Below are 19,288 nucleotides of genomic sequence, written 5' to 3' on the forward strand. Positions count from 1 at the left end.
TCCAAGATCATTTGTGCACTCTTCTACACCATGTATGTCAGAACATACCCACCCAGGGGCATTCTCAAGGAATCCAATGATTTCAACAAAATGACATAAGCAGCATCACACTGTTGCAATGCAAGCTCTGCCTCTTTCATACATGTCACAAGAATAGGGCTTGCGGTGCAACAGCACAAAGCTGCTTCTGTCATTTGACACATCCCCCTCGCCCCGTCACAGATCCCTCTATCACCCCTGTTTACTTTTCTTCCTATATTGTATCAGGCTCGCCTGGTTCCCAGCTACTCCCAGGAAGTTTATAACTCAGCAGTAAACAATTTCAATTTGTATTGGTTTGGCTTTCTGTTTTCAATTGGCTGGTACAGGTCAGATACCTTTAAAATCTGGTTTTCGCTTTGAGGATCTCATCGCTATAGCTCTACCCGTAATACATACTATCTGATCTTCGCAATTGTTGGACAACATACGACTCCCCCAAGTTATTAAGGAACTGAAGGAGCAACTTTGCACTCAAGAAAGGAAAAAGAAGAAAGGAAAAGGAAGTATACATTTCTGTAGAATCATGAATTTTCAAGGGAGGTTGTTCCTGATTTTACAAACCACAGTATAGAGAGGCAGCATTAATTCTTATTGGCATTGCCTTCATCTCAAATCAGCTCATTTTTTAAAATATATATACAATTTTGTTTAGATGAAAACTTGCATTAAGAGAAAACATGAGTATGTCACCATATGCTATTTATACCTTCATTAATAGCCTCCTTGCTGCCCTTCCATTTGCTTCTATTTTCTTCAATATTCTGCAGAATTTGGTCCCGAAAGTTTGATAGGTTTAAGGCAATTAAATTCTGTTTTTCTGCGCAAATCCCATCATCTTTAGTGAGGCTGTTCCCACAAGAATTTACTTCCTTATTCCCCATGGATTGTTCTTTGCTAGGAAGGAAGGAAGGAAGGAAGGAAGGAAGGAAGGAAGGAAGGAAGGAAGGAAGGAAGGAAGGAAGGAAGGAAGGAAGGAGGGAATTGTTGATATGATTGCTATAATTATGTAATTGTATTTTGTCATTGGATTACTGTGCATTGTATTTAAATGCAAATTAAATTAATGCAAATTTTAAAATTTAAGTGAGCCTGAAAGAATGAATTAATGGAGGAGATTAGTAGGTTTGTTGTTAATAATAACCAGGACAGTTCCACAATTAGAAACGAGTATTACAGTTAAGTAGGGCCCTACAGTAACATTTAGTACTTTATTTCTGGTATGCACTTATTAACCAACTTCCAGGGGAGATGGAAAAAAACAAAAATCAGAAATGCCTATTCTTCACCCTAAGCTGAATTTCTCTACCGTTCTCCATGCATGGATCTTCTTCACCGGTATGTTTATAGCTACTCCATTCCATTTCCTCTTACAGCTGTTGCGGGCTCCTTTACTTTATTTACATAATGTGAACTTGACTTGTGATTCAGCTGCCAAAAAACCTGGAGCCCCCATATCATAAACAAAATCTCAGTGACTGGAATGTCTGAGCCAACGTGGAAGCCACCAGAATATCCACGAATTGCAAGAGAACACAGAAGAACAGATATACTTGTGCATGGGGAGCTAAACTCTTATTTCATTTCTTCCCAAAACTGTGGTAGAAAAGCAGTGGCAACAGCACCATCATCTCCACCCACATCTACAACCATTTTTCCCCTTAAGGCCATTGAGAAGGGCTGGTACAGACTACTGTAATATCCCTTACTGTGTGCCACCACTATTGTAATAGCTGCCAAGTCACAGAGCTAAAAGTATGACTTCTCCAGTTGTGAAACTGCCCTAAACCTTCTCAGTATTTCTTCAGTCCCTTTTCTTCCCATCAGCTCTTCTAGATACCCACGAATATACTGAAAATAGCTGGAAAAGAATATTTGGAAGAGTTGAAAGAAAATTCATTTGCATGTTTAACTAGTTCCTAGACCTGGAAACAATAGATGGAAAGATGGGCGCTATCTTACTCTGCCTTACCTATAAAGTGTTTGGGGCATGGCATTATGATTTCTGCTTGGATAGAATTATTTTAAGAAATTTCTTAAAAGAGAGCTGAAACAGAGTTAACATCCATCAACTGTAACGTATTTTCGGAGTCAGAGGTAACTTAAAACAAATAAGCAAGAATGTCCACACCAATTTTTTCCATGCTGAGATTTATCAGCTTCTTGTGTAATAGGAAAGGCTGTTTTCTCCACAGTTTCAAGTAGAAGAGCAAACGTTGGTTTTACTATGACATCAATAAAACCTAAAAAAAGGAAGAAAGAAAATATCCGAATGCAATGCTTAGTTTGAAGCTGAACAAATAAACTTCACTCAATCCAAAGTTCAGCTGAGTGTAGTTTATGGCCAAAAGTACCTGCCACTAATAACTGCCACTAATAATTCCTCAGAAAAAGCCTCATTAAAGTTATAATACTAGTTCTACGCTCCAAATCTGTCAGTCTTAGGAGGTAGACCAGACAGGAAACATGACCAGACGAGCTAATTCTACTTTATTGTAAAACTCTATTAAAACAGAATCTTGCAAGTCTGAAAGTACATTTCTCCCCCACCTTGCCCCCACCTCCTTTACAGGCAAAGAAACTAGGGAGGGTCCCTTCTGAGCATCTTGCCCTGCCCACATTCCTGCTGCGGGCTCAGCTGCCTTTTATCTGACTGTTCCCTTGGTTGCGTTTCTTGACCGTCTCCCAAGGTCATTCCCAAATACCATTACAAAATCAGCCTTGCAGGCTAAAATTTATGGCGGTTGTAGTCCAATACAGCTGGAGGGCATCATGTTTGGGAAGGCTGCTCCTGACTAATAGCAGTTCAATAATTTAAAAATTGCATGGCATTATTATAGGTTCATTGTGATTACACTGGGATTTTCTGCAGCAAAACATTGGCTGGGTTCACACATTGTGTGAATCCAGAAGCATTACTTTAACCTTTGATCTTTCTCCAAAAGATAGATGAAAGCAGGACTTCTTTCCTCCGAAGGCGCACATTTTTCCCCAGCCTCCTAAATCATTGTTTCCAACTTAATGTTGTATGTGATTCAACAAATCATCAGTAAAACAAATCATGGCTTCTTGTGATGTATGAACTCAGTCAATGTGATAATGCAATGCATTATTGTAAGTAAAAGGGAATCATTCTTTGCTCTGATAGTTGCTTTGCCATTATTAAAGGAATTACTCCAATCTGATTGATGAGGGAAGAGTTTCCCCTAGAGGAGGAAGGTATGCCGGTGTAGTTTAATGAAATCATAAGCATAATCTGACTTAACACCAAGAGGCAGATAGAATTAAACCCCTACTTGTACCCTAGTTGTTAGTGGAGAGGAAAGTTTCAAGATTCGCATTAAGGACAGTCCTTTGGAAACTTCCCTTTGAAGGATGGTCAGGAACAAGGGTATCAGTCTGAATGCCAGAAATAAAAGGAGTGGAAAAAAACAAAGATTGCCTCCCTCCTTCCTCACTGCTTTTAATGAAGTTCACCTATCTGGGATTCAGCAATATTGGTTGTCTCACGATCACAAAGCGAAGAAATTGGAAGTCCCATTTCAGCCTCTTTGTCTCCCTAGTATTGGAGGAAGGAATTCACAGAAGCATGAGCTATTGTCAACAATAAGTGATGCTTTAAACATGCGGTACTATGAAAACAGTTCAAAAGAACAATATTTTGAAAATGCTCTTTCTTAAACAGAGGAAGAAAGATACGTATGTTCTAGCACAAATACCAAGAGTCACACAAGGTGACAGAAGGTTTTAGCCTACAGTTTCCTTCCATTAGTGAAATAAACACTGTAGGTGGGTTAAACTACCCCTTCCCTTGCCGTTCTTCCTATGCTCCATGGTAGATTTGGGGGTGCTGAAGGAGCACCGGGATGAGGAGGCAAAAAAAGTCCCTTAAAAACCTTTAAGAAGTTGCAGACAGGTATTAAGTTTGCATTCTGCATGCTCTGGATCAGCTTTTTGCCTTTGAATGGGAATTGTTGCACAGACCTATAATATACACTTACTAATAGATTTTTAAATACAGCACCTGTTTAAAGAATTCTTCCAATAATGCTTCTGCCCATTGATGGTGCAGTTCCCAAGGCTTTGCTGGATGGCTGATGTCAGCTACATGCACCAAAAAAGACATGATTTTATCTCTGTGTGTCCTGCCAAATTAAGAACATTCTGATTACCTGAGAAAAAAGCATCCACTTTTTTTAGCCAGAGAAACTCTGGAATTCTTAACAACTCTCCATTCCCCCTCCTGCTCCCAACTCAGAATGAGGACAGCCTCCCTTCCCAATGCAACCAACCTTTCAACTTGCTGGAGAGATTGCAGAATATGTTTCATGATTTTCATCTGCTGGAAATGATGTGACATATCTGTAGATAAAACTATATTAATAACCATGCGACGCACTTCCCTGAAAGCAGATAAAGGAACATTTTATTCTAGGTGTTGTTGAAATAAGGATTTTCAAATATTACCAAGTCCTAAGAAGCAGTGTATCCTGTCTTCTGCTTAGGAAAAACATTTTGTGGCTAGGTGCTGCAAAGTATGGCTCCAGGGTTTTTTACCCATTTCCATCCTCTATAACCTATTCACTGGATTCATTCACAACTTGTTCTAACTTTCCTGCTTCAGTGTAATCTGGTAATGGTATATGGCCAGAAAATGCAGACTGATTGTAGCTGAACTTTTCCCTGGGATAATTTTGGATTTTCATGGGTGATTGAAAAACGAAATATATTTCAAGAGGAGGAATAAGATTCATAAGGCACTCTTAAATAAACTAAGATTTTTTTTTCTTTCTGCCGTTCAATTGTATCCAATTCGCAGCAACTGCCTGGACAAATCCCTGAGGTTTCTTGGCAAGGTTTTCGGAAGTGGTTTCCATTCCCTCCTTCCCAGGGCTGAGAGAGACTGGCCAGCCCAAGGTCACCCAGCTGGCTTTGCACCTGAGACGGGTCTAGAACTCACCGCCTCCTGGTTTCTAGCCTGGTGCCTTAACCCCTACACCAAACTGGCTCTCAAACAAAGAAGAGAAGACTATTAAATTCAAAAAAGCAAGGCACATTAAGAGCATTTTGGTGATTATTTTTATTTCTTATAATTATGAAGGGGTATACTCCTTATTCTGCCGAATTTTATAATTACTACTATTGAATTTTATAATTTACCATTACTGCTCATGCAGTAGACAGTCTGAATCCTGCATCATGAGAGATTGCTGAAAAATTCTAACTTCCTAAATGGAAGTGGCAGAGGTTGCAGGTGGCAGCTGTGGCCAGGAAGGCCTTTGCACAGTTTAATCTGGCATGCCAGTTGCACCCTTTCCTAGATTGAGGGGCCTTCCAGACAGTCACTCATGTCTTGGTCACCTCACAGTTTGACTACTGCAATGTATGCTACATAGGGCTGCCCTTGAAGTCCACCTGGAAGCTTCAACTGGTCCAGAATGAAGCAACATGAGTGGTGATGGGCATGCCTCAGCATGCCCACATAACACCTTTGCTTTGTGGGCTGCACTGGTTGCCAGTTTGTTTCTGGGTACAATTCAAGGTACTAGTTGTTACCTATAAAGCCCTACATGGCCTAGGGCATGGCTACTTGAGAGACCGCCTGTGTCCCATAGCATCTGCCTGGCCAATTTGATCTTGCAAAGTTGGCGTGCCCTGGGATCCTTCAATTAAGCAATGCCATCTATTGGGACCCTGGAAGTACACCTCCTCTGTAACAGCACCTGCCCTCTGGAATGAGTTTCCCCAAAAGATTCAAACAGACCCCACCCTACTGGTATCTCAAAGGGCCCTGAAGATGTACAGTAGTTCTTTGCCCAAGCCTTTGGTGAGGGTGACTGAACCCTCTTTTAACTTGGCTCTGAAATCAGGACAAGAGTGTTGAGATTTTCCTACTAACAGATTAAGACTGCTATTGTGCCTAATCATTTTTGGCCAGGTGAAGGGGTTGCATTTGATTGTCTCCTCGCACGTGCTTCATGCAAAATAGCCTGGGGGGAGGACCTGCCCGGACTTGTTTTCTCACTTCCTCTTTTTCTCTCTGCTGGCAATGTAGCTGAGCAAGGCTTGCTCCAAAGGGAGCTAAGTCCTTTAAATGTGTTTTGCTTTTGTTTTTGCTTTCTGTAAATAAATTATTTTTATAGAAATGCTTGGTGTGTGACTTTTTTGACCTCTCCTGGGCTAAAGGCTTTCCCAGCATCTGCCAACAAAGAGCATACACGTACACATTTTCTCTTTAATTAAGAATGTTCCTCTTCCAGATCTTTGTACAGCTTTCTGCAGCATGATGGATTGTCCAAGATTCCTGAAATGTATTTCCATGGGGACTTAAGAGGCAGAAGGCCTGAGATAGCACAAGGATGCCTTTTAAGGGGAGAATGTGCCCATTTCATAGTCCTCAAAACCAAGTTCTTTAGCTATGGAGGGTCTTACTCATGGATGGGGAGGGGCACTACTGGGAATTGTAATCTAAGAGGCAAAGGCTACCACTCAAAGATCTCTTTTGCATGGAAACAAGTCCCTGGACCATCTCCAAATGAGGACAAGTGACTTTCCATACCCAATACCTGGGCCTCTGAGAAATTTTTCAAATGGTCATCACATCCCCAACATGAAAGAGGCAGGAAAACAACTGTCTCTTTGGGGTGGATTCAAAGAGTTACTGAAAATGGGTGGTGGTGTTCTGCACTGCAGCAACTTGTAAGATTTGACTGATTCTAATCAGATTCACACAGGCATGAAAGCCTGTTCTGTTAAAATGTAAGTGGATGGCAATCCAATTAGGGTTTACTTGGAGGGTGGTGGAGGGGAACTGATAATTTAAGTGGCAGGAGAAAAACAGGATAGTCCTAGAAAGAGCAGGTGATTGGGGGTAGGCTGTCCCTTGAATTCTTCTGCCATTTGCACCCGATGACTGGGAACAGAGTAGATTTTAAGACATTTGAGCAGGAAACCTGAATCAATTCATGTGATTCCAGAACAATATTTATTATAGGATTTGTTACTTTCTTTTTCATCTTTTAAAAGCTACAATAAGGAACGGGCCTCCCACCCACCTACCCCTGAAGTTTATCCCTGTTTCAAGTATATTAGAGCTTATGTGCAAAATCACGTATACCCAGAACCTGAATGAATTTAGCTTAATCCTGTACTGAGGATAAGTTGCCTAAGAGCTATTACAGAAGCTGACTTGTTGGAGAAGTTAGTCCTTTCTAGATGACTGAACTGACTTGTTGCAGAAGAGCACTGAAATTCGGCCACAGGCAGCACTAGGAACGCAAGATACTGTATCTCTAGATTAGATTAATGTAACTTGCTCTTTGTGGGGCTTCTGCTAAAGATCACCCAGAAACTTTAGCTGGTCTAGAAGGCAGCAGCATACTGTACATACTCTGTGGTCAGGTGTGATGCTCATGCTATACCACTGCTGTGCAAGCTTCAGCGATTACCGATTGGTGTTGGAATGCAATTCAATGTGCTGGCCACTACTTATAAAGCCCTGTATGGCTCAGAGCCTGGATATCTTAAAAACTGCTTTCCATACCCACCCTACCTGAACGTGTAGGGAGCACCTCTAGGCATCTCCTTCTACCAGGAGGTCACAGCGGCAGGCATTCTCTGTAGCAGCTTCCTTTTTTTGCAAGAGCTTCCCTCAAAAGCAAGGGTGCCCATCCCCCATGGCCTTCCAGAAGTAGGTAGAAACACAGCTCTTCCAGAAGGCCTTTGGAAATTAATGGCAACCAATACTGCCATACAAAATGTCAAATTATTTTTAAGCATTAATCTTAGCATTTAAACTGCATTAGATGATGGATTTTATTATTTAATCAATTTTCAAAACACCGATTTTGTATTATTTTTTTATCTTGTAAACCCGGCAAGTTGCCTCCAGGCTGGCAGGTTTCTGGTAGTAGATAAAATGCCTAAATATATACAATAAATAAATAGGCAAAATGGAAAAAGCATCACAGCAGCTTTGCACGTGAATCCAGAGCTACTAGCCCACATTTGCTTGCCTACCTGTCCAGTGTACACTTATGGCCTAACAGTCTGTGGCTGTCTGAGGAGACGTATGTGCAGGTTCTAATATAGCCCCATAAAGACAATTCTGAAACAGGAATTGAAAAGAAACTGGCAATTCAATATAAGTTGATACATATCAACATACATTTCTCGATATATTCTCACCTCCACTGGTCTTTGGTTAAGTTGGCTAAGATATTTGTATCTCTGTCTTGTAGAAGACGGAAAGCAGCACTCAGGTGATGGTTTTCAAGAACTGATCTATCATTATACAAAAGAGCAGTTTTTGACCTAGTGTAGAAGTCCAAAAAAATGCTCATGTTAAATCCAGGTAAAAGAGTTTGGATTGTATACTTAACTTCACAGATAGATTAGATAGAGAATACACAGCATGTTTACTTTTTAGAATAACATTTTCTTAAACTCTGTTTGAATAGGTGTTATTTAGCAGCAAACTTTACAGCTGGCTGAGAGAGAACTGCATGCCTTGGTCCCCTTGCATCTGCACATTTTAAAAAGAGATTTAAAATGGACACACGTAATTAATCAAGTGGAGTAAAATATATTGTATTTTCATCACAGAAGAAGTATGAGTGGCCTACACCCCTTCAATTAGTGGAAACCCCAATCAGTTGAGCAGCAGATTGTCAGCCAGCCAGGCAGCCATCTGTCAACAGTGAAGTTCACTCTCAAGTCCACCCACTGCCATAAGAGTGATGAGTTGGGTTTCTGGCACCTGAAGGGAGGTAAGGCTTTCATACACTTTCGGCAATCAAAATAAACTCTACTTCACTTATGCAGTTGTGCGTTTCCATCTCAAATCTATGTAAAAACCTGTACCTGTTTAATGCAACAATGTGTGGTTTCCTGTTGATTTCTACCTCATTTCCATATTGTATCTTGCCTTTTAGACTGTAACTATGTGGGAAAGAATGGGCTTGGTTACCTTGTGTAACTCATTCTGGGAACACTGTTCACTGAAGATGAGGTGAAAAACATAAAACGCATGTGGATTAATGGGTGGGTGGTGGTGGAATGAATGCTTTGGACTTTAGGAAGTGCCTGAACTTTAGGATATCAGACATTCTACAACTACTGTAAGTGGAAAGTAAATCAAACACTAAGTCAGATTAGCTCCTACATTTCGAGGGCCAGATGATATCAACTGCAGGAACTGGGGAGTGAAAGTTTCATTCCATGCCCTGAATCATCATCCCCTTCCTGTTTGTCGGTCCTTACCTCAGAAGGAATTATAATTCCCTATCTGTGTTTGAGGGGAAGATGACACTTTCATCATAATACAAAAGAAACAACTGGAAGAAACTCATGAAACCATCAACAACATCTTTAATGGAATAAAATTCACAAGGGAGGAAGAAAACAACAACACACTACTATTCCTGGACATCCTCATCAATAGAGGAAATGATGGCAAGTTAGAAAGACAAGTTTACAGGAAAGCTACTCACACCAACCAAGTGCTCCATTACCAAAGTAACAATCCAACCTCCCACAAGAAAAGCTGTGTAAGAACATTATTCAGACGAGCACTTACGCACTGCAGCAACCCAGAACACCAGAAAAAGGAAACAGACCACCTATACAGCATCTTCCAGCAAAATGGATACCTGCTCAACTTCATCAAAAAGTGCCTCACCACCCAACCCACTACAACCCAACCAATAGAAGCTATGAAAAGGATAACACTGCCATACATCAGAAACATTTCAGAAATCACCAGCAGACTGTTACAACTACATGGCATCACCGTAGCACATAAACCAACTAAAACTCTTCAAAACATATGAAGTAACCCAAAAGACCCAATAGCCCAAGAAGAAAAAACAGGACTTATTTACAACATACAGTGCAAAGACTGTAACAGCCACTACGTAGGACAGACAGGCAGAAGACTAGCAGAGCACATCCACGAACACCAACTAGCAGTCAGAAGACACGATGAGAACTGCTTAATCTCACAACACATGGACAGACTCAACTATAGTTTCAACTGGGAAACTGTGAGCATCCTAGACCAAGGCAAATCCAAAAACGCCAGAGAATTCCTGGAAGCCTGGCACTCAGACAAAGCAGCCATCAAAAGACACATAGAAGTAAACAATATTTACATACCATTCAAACGAGACAATAGAAAAGCCAAAAGACCAGTACACTCCCTTGCCAGCAATCAACACCCAGATATGCAAAAATCAACACTAGGATTAACACCAGATGAACAATCAAACAGCACAATACACCTTAATCGAGGAACTATTAACTCAGTCAATCAACCAAGCAGCAAACAACAGCCCAATCAAGGAACTCCCAAGGAGAGAACAACACCTCCACCAACACAAGCTGGACAAGCCACGGTATATAAACAGAGAGCAAGGCCCACTCCCTTTTCACACTGAAGATGTTGCCTAGTCGGGCAATGAAATGTATACAAGAAAACAACAAGGCTCAGAGAGCACCAAGGACTCCACAGTTCAACCCTAAGCTACAAATATTCACTTCGATTGAGGGGAAGACACAGGCAGGGGCTGTTTCTCCACTAATATGGAAGCTTGGAGAGAACGCTCCAAATCTCCACCTAAGCAGAAGGTTACCTTGTAGAAAGAGAAAGGAAATCAAGAGAATGGCTGGAGACCTCCCAAGCCACATCAAGCCTTTAAGCCAGTGGCTCCCTATTTTTGCTCTACAGGGCAGAAACAATGCACATAAACAAACAAACAAACAACATTAAAGTGACTAAATATACTGAGTTTAATATAGTTTAAGCTGAATTAAAATATCACCCTAAACTATCATCTGGTTTTGAAGGGGAACATACAACATTTAAAAATAATTTTAAGAATAGTAATGTATTAACCCAGTCAGCCAGCCCTTTCTTTCACTAGTTAGCACTTTTCTTTCCACCCTACCTTGATACAACCCCCAAATTTTGATGCTTCCTCTTCTCATTTATCCTGTCCCTAATTTTCTTTTTTCTCAGACTGCTAATTCAAGCATTGACCAATCTCTGCAGCTGTGACTGAACTTGATTTGCTGAACTTAATTATACATACTATGAATCAGCCATAATTCACTAAACTATTCAATCTTTCAGTTTTGGCTTCAGGTAGAATAGGACAGATGACTTACATTGTCTCTATATGGAAATGGTTTGTGGTCCCAGTATGTTCATAATCATGGATGGATGTGCTGACAATAATTGCTAAGATCTCCAGGTCAGTGAACCAATGCTAGTGAAAAGAATTAGAAGCCCATCATGTTCCTTAGTGCAAGGAAATACAATGTGTACAGTATCTATAAATATAATCTCTTATTTTTTAAAAACAAAGATGGGGAGTGGGTGGAAAGGACTTTTATTGCAATGAATGTCCTCTCATATGCAATAAATGGCAACTTCAGGAGGATATCAAGTGGGTTATCTCCTGCCAGGGTCCAGGGAGATCCTCCTTCTGAATCTCCATATTCATAGCTCCGATAAACACAGACATACCAGCACAAACTGCAGTAATTCAAGAATGATGCAATATGCACTATGATGTCAGTGTTGACAGATGCTGGAAACTGTGTTAGCAACATCTGGAGAACCACATGCTTTACTCATTCTTTATGCGAATGAAAGTAAATGGCTTGTACTTCTGGTCAGAATGCCCATCTTGACAACTTTAGCAAATTTATTAATTTACAGCTTTCACTGGGGGGCACAGAGGAAAATCAAAAGATAATGTGTAAGTCAGAAGTTCCTCTGCCAGGTTGTAGATGACCTTTTCCCTGCCATTGAAGGTTACATCTGAAACTTTTCCCCTCTATGTCAGGCATCCAAGGTGGCTCTTGAGATTTAGAAGCATGGGCTATAGAAACAGAGACAGATGGCGAACTTACATAGTTTGGAAGAGGTATGAAGGAAAATACTGGACATGACTGAAATAAAGTATCCAGCAGTTGTAGAAAACTGGAAAAGGGAATTTAGAACAAAAAAAAAGGACTAAAAATGAATTGATGCTCTCCTCTGAAGGATCAAAGTATCACAAATTTGTTTGCCTTTACTATGCTCCATAAACGTTGGTGCGAGAGAACCTGGGTTACGTTTTGTGGAATGTTGGCCTGCACCATTAAGTTGTCTCTCACGTGCTGCTTTGTGGACACAGATACAACCTTATGGATGCATCCAGTCCTGTTTCTTTACTGCACTGATGGGGAAGCAGAGGTCAGGACAAACAGGCTCTCAACTAGCAGAGCTTCATCTGCCATTGGAAATCTCATGAGTAAAAGCATATATTTCACTGAGTATACCAAGTACATTATTAATTTCCAGGTATATATATAGTTGTCAGCTGTAGCATACAACTATCTTCAGGATAGGCTTCAAAATGAATTCTGTCTTAAAGGGAGAATATGACCCTCTGTGGTATTGTGTCATCTCTTACCATCATTCCAGTATGAAGCATAATGGCATGCACAGTTTGAGTAACATCCGCAGCATGGAGTGAATTGTGATATGGGTTTTTGTATTTGTTGTAACCAGCTTCCAGAGCTTTTGCAAAGGAAAGTAGAACGGTAATAGGTACCTGTGGGAGCAAGAATTGAATGTGCACATTACTGCAGTTATTAACAAGCTCAAATATACAATATGTCATTCCTTCTCATACAGTATCTAGAATATAAAATGAAATCAACAGATTTTCAGTGTTCAATATTACTGGAGTTTTTAAAAAAATTATACATGGATTATGCCCAAAAACAATGCTTACCAGGGCACTGTGAAAAAGACCTTTAGAAGATCAAGGGGAAGAGCTCAATTCCTCATCCATTCAGGAATTTGCTAGATTTTCTCTTAACTCATAAGAGTGTGAAATACCAAAGCATCTTATTCGTTTTAATTTATTTTGTTCCTGATGGACTTTATAGTCCATGACAACTGCATGTTCACTTCTTACCACTCTGTGTTCAACTTCTGTGTCAGCCTTCATCAACCTAGAGCCTTCCTGTTGCCACCTCCTTAATGCCTCCTTAACTCAAAGATATATTTTCCTGAGCTTCCACAGCTATCATGTGCCTACACTGGATCCAAAGCACCCTTGCCCATTTCAGATCTCCAAACTATATCTCTATTCAAAATGAAATCAGAATTGTTTGGGAAAGGAAGGACAAATTTTCCTGGCACTAGTTGAGATTGCAACTGCCAGAACTTGCAACCCATTTCTAATAGCTGAAATTGTGTGTCCATGTATGTATAAGAGTGAGAATAATCAGGAGGCAGTGGAAGGGAATGACTCTGCCCATCTGCTTCATGTTTAAAGATGCACCTTTTATTTCATTTTGTCAAACTTTTTTCTGAGACTACAGCTCTCCTGAGACTTCAGCTGACTTTTTAATGTGACTTCAATCATAAAACCTACCGTTTTATTCAAGATTGTGGAATTAAAAGACTCTTCTGGGTTAAGCCTGTTAAGAATTCAGACTTCTGTATTTTTTTCATACATATGTATGTAAGTATGTAACTTTTTTTGTGCTATTTAGCTACTGACCTGGAAATGAGTCAGAAGTTCATATTTGGTGAACATTTCGCACATTATATATTTCAAGCTGTGTCCTTCGCTAGCTTCATCTAAGGTAAACACATTAAAATCCCATTTATCGATTGTCTGTCAATGATGAAAAACATATGCAAATAAGCAAATATTTTTTAACCAGAGTTCAGCCACAATAAGAACTGTAAAATCTAAATGTAAAACATAAATGCAGATACGTTAGCTTTCTAAAACTGGGCATCTTATACATTTCATACAAACAAATGGGGTCAGAGCAGAATTCAGGAGCATACACATTATAAATGTGCAACTTCCATTTGAGTAATTTGAACAAAATCCACAGTACCACTCTACTGTACATGTTCTCAAAGTCTTAGATGCGACCCATATGGTCATGACAGTCCTTAAATATATATACATAAAAAAAGGACTTGTGGCATGAAATGACCCTTTATAGACAGACCTATTATGTTAAATATAGTTTCATGACATCCAGGTTGGATTTGAGTTTCTCATTAATTCAGATTGATGGTCCTGGCATCATTCCAGTACAACCTGATAACAGGGCCAGCAACAGAGCTTGCCAGCAAAGTTCTTTCACAGCATCTGTCTGATGCTGATCCAGCAAAGGGGAGAGTGGCGGGGGGGAGCCAGGCTGAAGATTGAGCCCACTGGGCAAATAGGATGGAGTGCCAAAGGCCCTACCAAACCAGGCACCAATCTTAACACCTCCCCCACCCCAATTCTGCAATGAACTATATATTCACACAAAGCTAAGGCACTAGATAATCTAAAATATGGTCACAGCATAAAAGGAAAAGGAAGGACTGTGATTTTTAATTGAAAATCCTGCTCACATTTTACTGCATGGCAAAGGAATTTAAAGTGAACTGTCACTTTAAAAAAGGAAACACATCCAGTGTTTGTGTGAATTAATAGCTTTTTTCAGGGTCAAAAATGGGGAAAGGCAGATTTCCACGTTGCACAAAAGCCAGCTGGGCAAAGTACTAATTAATTAGCAACCATGACATCATGTATCTCTCCCTCCATGCCAGGGTTTATTTAAACATTTGGAAATGCTGAAAATTAAAAAAGAGACAGCAAAGAAGCTTTTGATTGTATAAAAATACAAACAACAAAAGAGTCCCCTTTTGGGAGAGAGGGGCAGTGACAGAAATTTGAAGAACAAACAAACAAACATTTTCAGCAAGAAAATGAAACATGGCTGGAGAGAGGGAGTGTGGCATGTCTGAACCCCTGCTAAGCACATCTGTCAATTGCCTGGGGAGTAGGAAGAAGCGAAGGTTAGCCCACAGGAAAACAGTTATCGTTATTTCAGCCTCTATTGGCATGGGTGCATACGTTATGGAGACTTTCACATGGCATCCTTGTGGAGATTTTTATAAGGGAAAAAGGGTAAGGAAAGGATTTGATCTCCCCTCACAGTGATGAACGGCATCCTGTGTGTGTGTTGGAAGATGGAGGAAAGAGAGAGCCTTCCCATTCTGCTGATAATTAGCAAGATTGTGACAGTACTATACTCCAGCTTCCCCTTTCATAACCAAGATATTTGTCCATGTTTTCTTATTCCTTATATCATAACTATTTCAGCAAAGTTATCCCTGTGCCACCAGTTAAAATAAGCAAAGTATCTGTTATGTCTTTCTACAACAGCAATAAGGAACACGTTCCCTCACCCTCAGCATTATGAAACCATAACTCTCAATATCCCTTGCCATTGGCCATGGTAGCTGCGGCTACTACTTATAGTTCGGCAAACAGCCACAGGGCCACATGTTTCCAACTCCTGATTTATAAAGCAACTGAATAGTCTGTCAGGGTAAACTTGGGGGTGACAAGGATACCACCGAAATCTTCTCATTAAACAGTGAAAATTAAGCAAGGCTTGGGGGGGTATTTCTGATAGACAGTCAGTCAGTCAGTCGGATGCAGCTGCAACTGGCATGTCTTCACTGCAAATTTACTGAGCATGCACAGAATTGGCAGTCCCTCACAGCCTGCCCTCCCTACCAACAGATGAGCCCACAGGTGGTTCAGCTAACTGGTGCTTGTCTGACAGCCAGCAATGGATTCCTAATCCCACTCCCATAGTTCATATAAAACATGAAAAACCCTTTCCTGGCAGGAAAAGTATTTAAGGAAGAGAGTTTTGGATGCCTCTCATGTGGCAGCTGCTCAAGCCATGCGGCCTGCCTTGTATTTGTGGCTTTGATCCCAGTGCTGATGTCTAATAGTAATGCTGGGATACCAGGAGCTATGATGGAACTTGAACCAGGCATCTCCTCTAATGAGGACTAAGACCATTCAGGCAAACCAAACCATGAAATGCTATTGCTCCCCTAGTGATAGTTGGTGCCTTTAGACAGAAGTATCTTGTAGAACCAATCCCGACGGCAAGACCTGAGAGTTAGGCACAGTGGGAACTTCTTAGCTAGAGGTGTTTTTTTCTTTTGTTTTTTGTTTTGATTGCCAGGAGAGAAGTCAGTTCAATCTATGAGCAGATCTGCATTTCTACCTGGAAATCCCCAAGCTGAGGAAAGCATTTGTTCTGATATTAGGAATCCTAACTATTTATCTGCACCCAAATTCCCTCTCTTGTTGGCTTGTTTATACTTTTTATGTAGTGTTAGGGAAGGGAATGAGCAGGGAAGGGTAAGGAGTTAAAACAAAAAATAGAAGACAAATCCCATTTTGAAAGAGACTCAGAGTTGAGAGGATCTGGCCCAGCTAAAACTGAGGTGAGAAGTTTTGAGCAAGGCTTTGAGTTTTATAACCAGACCTTCCCACCACCTCAAAATTGAAAGTTATCCCCCTGGGATATGGGGAATGGAATGACAGCTCAACTCAGAAGAATTGCTGAGCATCACTCAAGAAGAACCACTGGATGAGGGGCAGACTCAGCTGTCAACCGTAAATACTCTTAGCCCTGAGAAGGAAGTTTTCTATTGCTGTTGCATTTAGGTTTAGCAATTCCTTCTTCCTTCTGGGCTTTTCTTACTAGATTGTTAATGCCACATTTTTTAACATACCCATAACCAGTAACAAATAATAAATATTTCTTGTTGAAGCTGGGGAAAAATCTTACCAGAATTTTTTTCCCCCCAAATTGGAATTTTCCATATAGTTTTTTAATGTAACTTAAGATTCTATTTTAGTTGCCCTCTTTAAAATCGCCCTTTCTGAAAGACTTATCATTTTATTGAAAGACAACAAAAGTAAAGATTTCACCTTCATAGCTTGTACTACTGCCAATGGGTAAGCCATACCGATTGAACTAGTGGTTGTGCGGTACTCCCTAGGAGAACAAATTAATTACACGTAAGTCATCTTTTATGCTAAGGTTACAATCCCACATACAGAGTTGATCAAATACAGTTAAGAGATGGATACACCATGTGGTTTAGGGTTTAGAGCATTAGACCAGGCCTGCCTGCTTCAGTCTTCCATAGAGGAAATACTTCTTTTCCAGAACCCAAAATTTGGACTTTATACATCCACCACCTGCCTCTACTTCTGAAGCTCATGCCTCTAATCTTATAAGTTGCTCTAGATTCTCATACGGCAGTAATGTTAGATACCAACTTTTCCTAAGATTGGTGGAGGAAATTATTAAACACAGTGTGCAAGTTTTAAAAAGACTGTTAATGCACAGCTCCTTTAAAAGTTTTGTCAACTTTTTTTTCTTGTTGCAAAATGAGCCATTATGCATGATCTATATCATGCACTCTATATGCATATGTATTCTATAAGTAACACAGGATGTAAATAAACCTATAGCCTACATAAAAATCCCCCTTTAGCTCATCATACACAAAACATGCAGCATTAATGTTGAGAGCATGTTGACTCATCAAAGTCCATGACAATACAGTATTTCAATCTTTCATCCAGATAGGCAAGCCATCAATTCACTTGATTATAGCTCACCTGAGAGGAAAAATATATATTTCCATAAATATAGAAGACTTTTAAGTCCTTTTTCTATAAACTGCACCATGTGGTTTTAATCATATCCCTATCTGCATCTTATCCGTATACCAAATTGTAACATAAGATGTAGATCTCTAGAGAACTAGCTCTGTGAGAAATATGACAGCATCAATCAATCTTTGATATTGCTGTGATTAACTTTGTTTTCCCTCCCAAGATTTTCTTTAAAAAAAAACCCAATTCCTGAGCAGATTATGTCCAGGTGCCTAACAACAACAACAATTGACCATTTGATCAGTGGCTGCAGCAAAATTTCACAAACTGACTATAAGCAGTGTCATGACCAAGTTGCCAAAATTATTCATTGGAAACTTTGCCAGAAGTTTGATTTGAATGTAGCAGGAACCACTGGGACCATCAAGTTGAGAAGGATTTGGAAAATCAGCTGGTTAAGATCTTATGGGACTTTAAAATCCAGACAGACAGGTACCTTGTTCATAACATGCCTGATATTACAATCATTGAAAAGAAGGAAGTCTGGTTTACTGATGTTGCTTTACCGAGTGATGCTAGGATTGAGGAAAAGCAATCCAAAAAAATTACCAAATACCAGGACTTGCAGATTGAAGTTGAATGCTTATGGAACAAGAAATCCGCTGTTGTCCCATACATGATTGGAGCCCTTGGAACAAAACCTAAAGGACTCCTCGATATTTGGAAATTTTGAATTTATCAGACCTGAACACCCTAATTTTGCAAAAAAAATACCCTGCTTGGGACTGCCTATATCCTCAGACACTACCTTAATAATTCCTAGGTCCTTGGTTAAGACTTGAATTATTAAGTTTTCACCAGTTTTAACTGTGAATCTAATTGTAGATTACCCATATAATAGTAATAGGAGGAAGAGGAGGAGGAGGAATAGTTGTCCCAACTAGGGAAAGTAAGAAGTTGTCCCAACTACTGTATAGTCTATTAAGGGCTGAAACCTTTTAGGAAAAGGCTTACTTTCTAGTAGGATGGCCAGTTATCATATGCTCACCAAAATTTACCATTAAGGAAAGCATATGAAGAGGAGACCACAAGGTATGAAATATAACTCTGACACATTTGATTTGGCTGTTTCATATAAAAAGCTAAACGCGTATTTCATACCATCTCAAAGTAATCTTGAGAAAATGTTAGGCACTTAATTGGATGGTTGCAGCAGCACAGCTCAGTGGGATGGACGAGCTTATGACAAATCTGCTATACGATTTCTCTTATTTTGCCCTTATCCTGGAAACTTTGCATGGCCTTAGCCCTCTCTCTCTCTGCATAGCTACCCTAACAGACCGCTTCCTCTGACACATTCAGCTTCACTGCCCTCAGGAATTCAAAAGGGGCTTGAAGGCTACCTTAGTCAACTGAGTATTGATTTTGTGTTGCTTTATGAATAGAATAGTATGACTGCCACGTAAACCTCCCAAAGTTCATTCTTCTAAAAGGTTTCAGATACAGCTGCAGCCCTTAACAGACTATACAGTATTTGCAAGTTGGATGAAGAGTAAGCAATTCTCATATACTGTGTAAGACAAAAGGGAGCAATGGGAGCTTTAAAAAAACCAAGTATAAAAGGATAGAAAGAAAGCCCTGTATTTGGCTGAGGACCTAGTTCAGTTAAAAACTTGGCAAATTGACATCCTTGAAGTGCCATTTATTCTAGTAGGAAGAAGAATTAAGGCTGAGAGAAC

General features: G+C 40.1%; 1 protein-coding gene across 3 annotated transcripts in view; it reads right to left on the bottom strand.

Annotated features, from left to right (window-relative positions):
* LOC134507142 (dual specificity calcium/calmodulin-dependent 3',5'-cyclic nucleotide phosphodiesterase 1A-like) overlaps positions 1-19,288 on the bottom strand; it is a 50,742-nt gene that overhangs the window by 5,277 nt on the left and 26,177 nt on the right. For 2 of the 3 annotated variants that reach the window (XM_063317647.1, XM_063317639.1), the window contains 9 exons: positions 13,602-13,718; positions 12,501-12,641; positions 11,206-11,306; positions 8,227-8,352; positions 4,332-4,442; positions 4,064-4,184; positions 3,517-3,598; positions 2,171-2,282; positions 749-936 (listed from right to left, as the gene is read on the bottom strand). In XM_063317647.1, the coding sequence (XP_063173717.1) occupies positions 749-936; positions 2,171-2,282; positions 3,517-3,598; positions 4,064-4,184; positions 4,332-4,442; positions 8,227-8,352; positions 11,206-11,306; positions 12,501-12,641; positions 13,602-13,646 (1,027 nt within the window). In that variant the 5' untranslated portion in view covers positions 13,647-13,718. Of the gene's footprint in view, positions 1-748; positions 937-2,170; positions 2,283-3,516; positions 3,599-4,063; positions 4,185-4,331; positions 4,443-8,226; positions 8,353-11,205; positions 11,307-12,500; positions 12,642-13,601; positions 13,719-16,853; positions 16,916-19,288 lie in introns of those variants that run through there. The other variant, XM_063317631.1, reaches the window with a different exon arrangement.

This window comes from Candoia aspera, chromosome 1 (genome assembly GCF_035149785.1).
Source record: "Candoia aspera isolate rCanAsp1 chromosome 1, rCanAsp1.hap2, whole genome shotgun sequence".
In the NCBI taxonomy this organism is placed as follows: Eukaryota; Metazoa; Chordata; class Lepidosauria; order Squamata; family Boidae; genus Candoia; species Candoia aspera.